Source organism: Pinus tabuliformis, chromosome 1_1 (genome assembly GCF_031772625.1).
Source record: "Pinus tabuliformis cultivar Carrire ecotype Pingquan chromosome 1_1, CPIR1, whole genome shotgun sequence".
Classification (NCBI taxonomy): domain Eukaryota; kingdom Viridiplantae; phylum Streptophyta; class Pinopsida; order Pinales; family Pinaceae; genus Pinus; species Pinus tabuliformis.
Window position 1 is genome coordinate 870,750,982 of NC_142297.1, and position 2,201 is coordinate 870,753,182.

Below are 2,201 nucleotides of genomic sequence, written 5' to 3' on the forward strand. Positions count from 1 at the left end.
ATCACAAAAAAACTTGTATCGTACCCCAAAAATCCCCCAGCCAGTGCCTCAATACCCTCTACTAGCAACAACTTCGACATCCTGGCTCAACCAACATCACTGGCCTCTGAACCCCCCATGCATTCTGTTGAGCCACCCAAGCCACCCTCTGCAACCAATCCCACAGATTCAAGGCAAGCACAAAAGCCCTCGCAGACCAAAGAATTCCCAATCTCCACTTCCAATATGGATTCCGATTGGAAACCTAATGGTATGGACATCGATATCTTTCTGCAAGAACCCAACCATTCAACTGACTTCCTGGTGGAAAGCAGTGAACCCAAGCATATGGAAGAAGAGCCTGAAAGTATAGACATATGAGATCTGGACATATTCGGCCTTGAGCAAGCCTGTAGGAAAAAAGAATTTGACAAAATCCCGGAAAGACAGCTAGAAAGTTTGGAGGTAATTCTCTCTAGAGCACATCAGCAGCGAACTTTAGGAATTCAACCAGGGAGTCAATGGGACGGGAAAAATATTCCCAAAGATACCAAGAAACGAGGGAGAAAGACAGATCTACAAAGAACCATCCTCATTGGGGAAATGTTGGTGGAATCAGGAAGATATTCCAAGTTAACAAAGTATTACAAGCCACTCCCCAATACTGAATCATGAAGCTCACATCTTGGAATTTAAGAGGGTTAAATAGCCCTGTGAAATACAGAATGATCAAAAACATGATACAGCAGGAGAAACCTCAAATTTTCTTCATGCAAGAGACTAAATGTAATAGTATCACACTTGGCACCATTCTCTCAAAAGCTTGGCCAGGAAGCCAAACAGTAGCAGTGGATGCCTCGGGAGCCTCAGGGGGACTTGCAATAGCATGGGATGCACAGGCTATTACGCTCACTGATATCCATGTGTCTCATCATTTCATTCAAGCTACCTTCCATATCATAGGGACCAATGTTCATGGTCATCTCACCAATGTTTACTTTCCCCAGGAAGCAACGAACAAGTTAGCAATTCTGAATACGTTAACTTTGCTCAACTCCACCAGAATCCATCCACTTTGGATAACAGGTGGTGACTTCAACATGATCACTAAACTTGAGGAAAAAAGCGGGGGCCGAATCAAACTGGACATTGAAAGTACTCATTTCAAGTATTTCATACAAAACAACTGGCTCATTGATCTGCCATTTAACAATGGAATCTATACATGGAATAATAAAAGATCAGGCACCCAGCAGATTGCCTCCCAGCTGGATCGATTCCTGATTTCAGACAATGCCATCCACCTTGGAGGAGACTTTTCAGCCTCAATCTTACCTCTATCTGGATCAGACCATTGGCCCATCTCGCTTCAATGGCAAAGACCTGGAAAATCCACTTGAAGACCCTTCCGCTTTGAAGCATTTTGGCTGACACATCCAGACTTCAACAATTTGGTCCATTCTGCGTGGAAAAGCTTCATTCCCCCAGAAGGAACAAAAATGTTTCAATTCTAGCAAAAACTCAAATATCTCAAAATGCACATCAAGCAGTGGAATCAATCGACCTTTGGAAACATCTTTCAAGCTCAAAATGCTTTAGCTCAGGAAATGAAGAAAATCTAGCAGACCATAATTACTGAAGGAAGGACTGAAGCACTTTTAGAATAGGAAAAGAACCTTCAGAATCAGATTGCAGAAAGAGAAAAGCAAGAGGAGATCCTCTGGAAACAAAAATCCAGAGTAAGATGGCTAAAAGAGGGAGAGCGGAATACGAAATTCTTTCACCGCACCACCATACAGAGAAGAATGCATAATAACATTACCCAAATTCAGAATCAGCAGGGAGAAAGATTGGAAGAACATGAGGATATTGAAAAAGAGCTCCTCAATCATTTCAAAAAAGTTCATCAAGAGCCACAAATCAATAGACAGCCAGCTATAGAAAGGATTCTCCAGCACATCCCGAAAATTATAACAGAAGAACACAATCAACTGCTCCTTCATCCAGTCTCTTTACAGGAAGTCGAGTCTGCCATGCATCAGCTCAAGGAAGGAAAAGCACCTGGTCCAGACGGTTTTACCTCAAACTTCTTTCATAAATTCTAGGATCTTATCAAAGAGGAAGTCTAGCAGGTAGTGGAAGAATCTAGGACCCTCCATTGGATGCTTCCCTCTCCAAATGCGAATTTTATTGCTCTCATTCCCAAAGAAGAGCAATCTATT

The 2,201-nt window shown here is 42.3% G+C and overlaps 1 protein-coding gene across 1 annotated transcript; it reads left to right on the plus strand.

Annotated features, from left to right (window-relative positions):
• The first annotated feature begins 650 nt into the window (after positions 1-650).
• On the plus strand, positions 651-1,379 carry LOC149217064 (uncharacterized). Its single transcript, XM_089390123.1, has one exon. It carries the CDS (start codon positions 651-653, stop codon positions 1,377-1,379), a length of 729 nt encoding a protein of 242 aa, XP_089246249.1.
• Positions 1,380-2,201: the final 822 nt, after the last annotated feature.

Bases quoted from the DNA above. Each gene is read 5' to 3' on its own strand.
- LOC149217064 (XM_089390123.1), top strand. From the start codon at position 651: ATGAAGCTCACATCTTGGAATTTAAGAGGGTTAAATAGCCCTGTGAAA.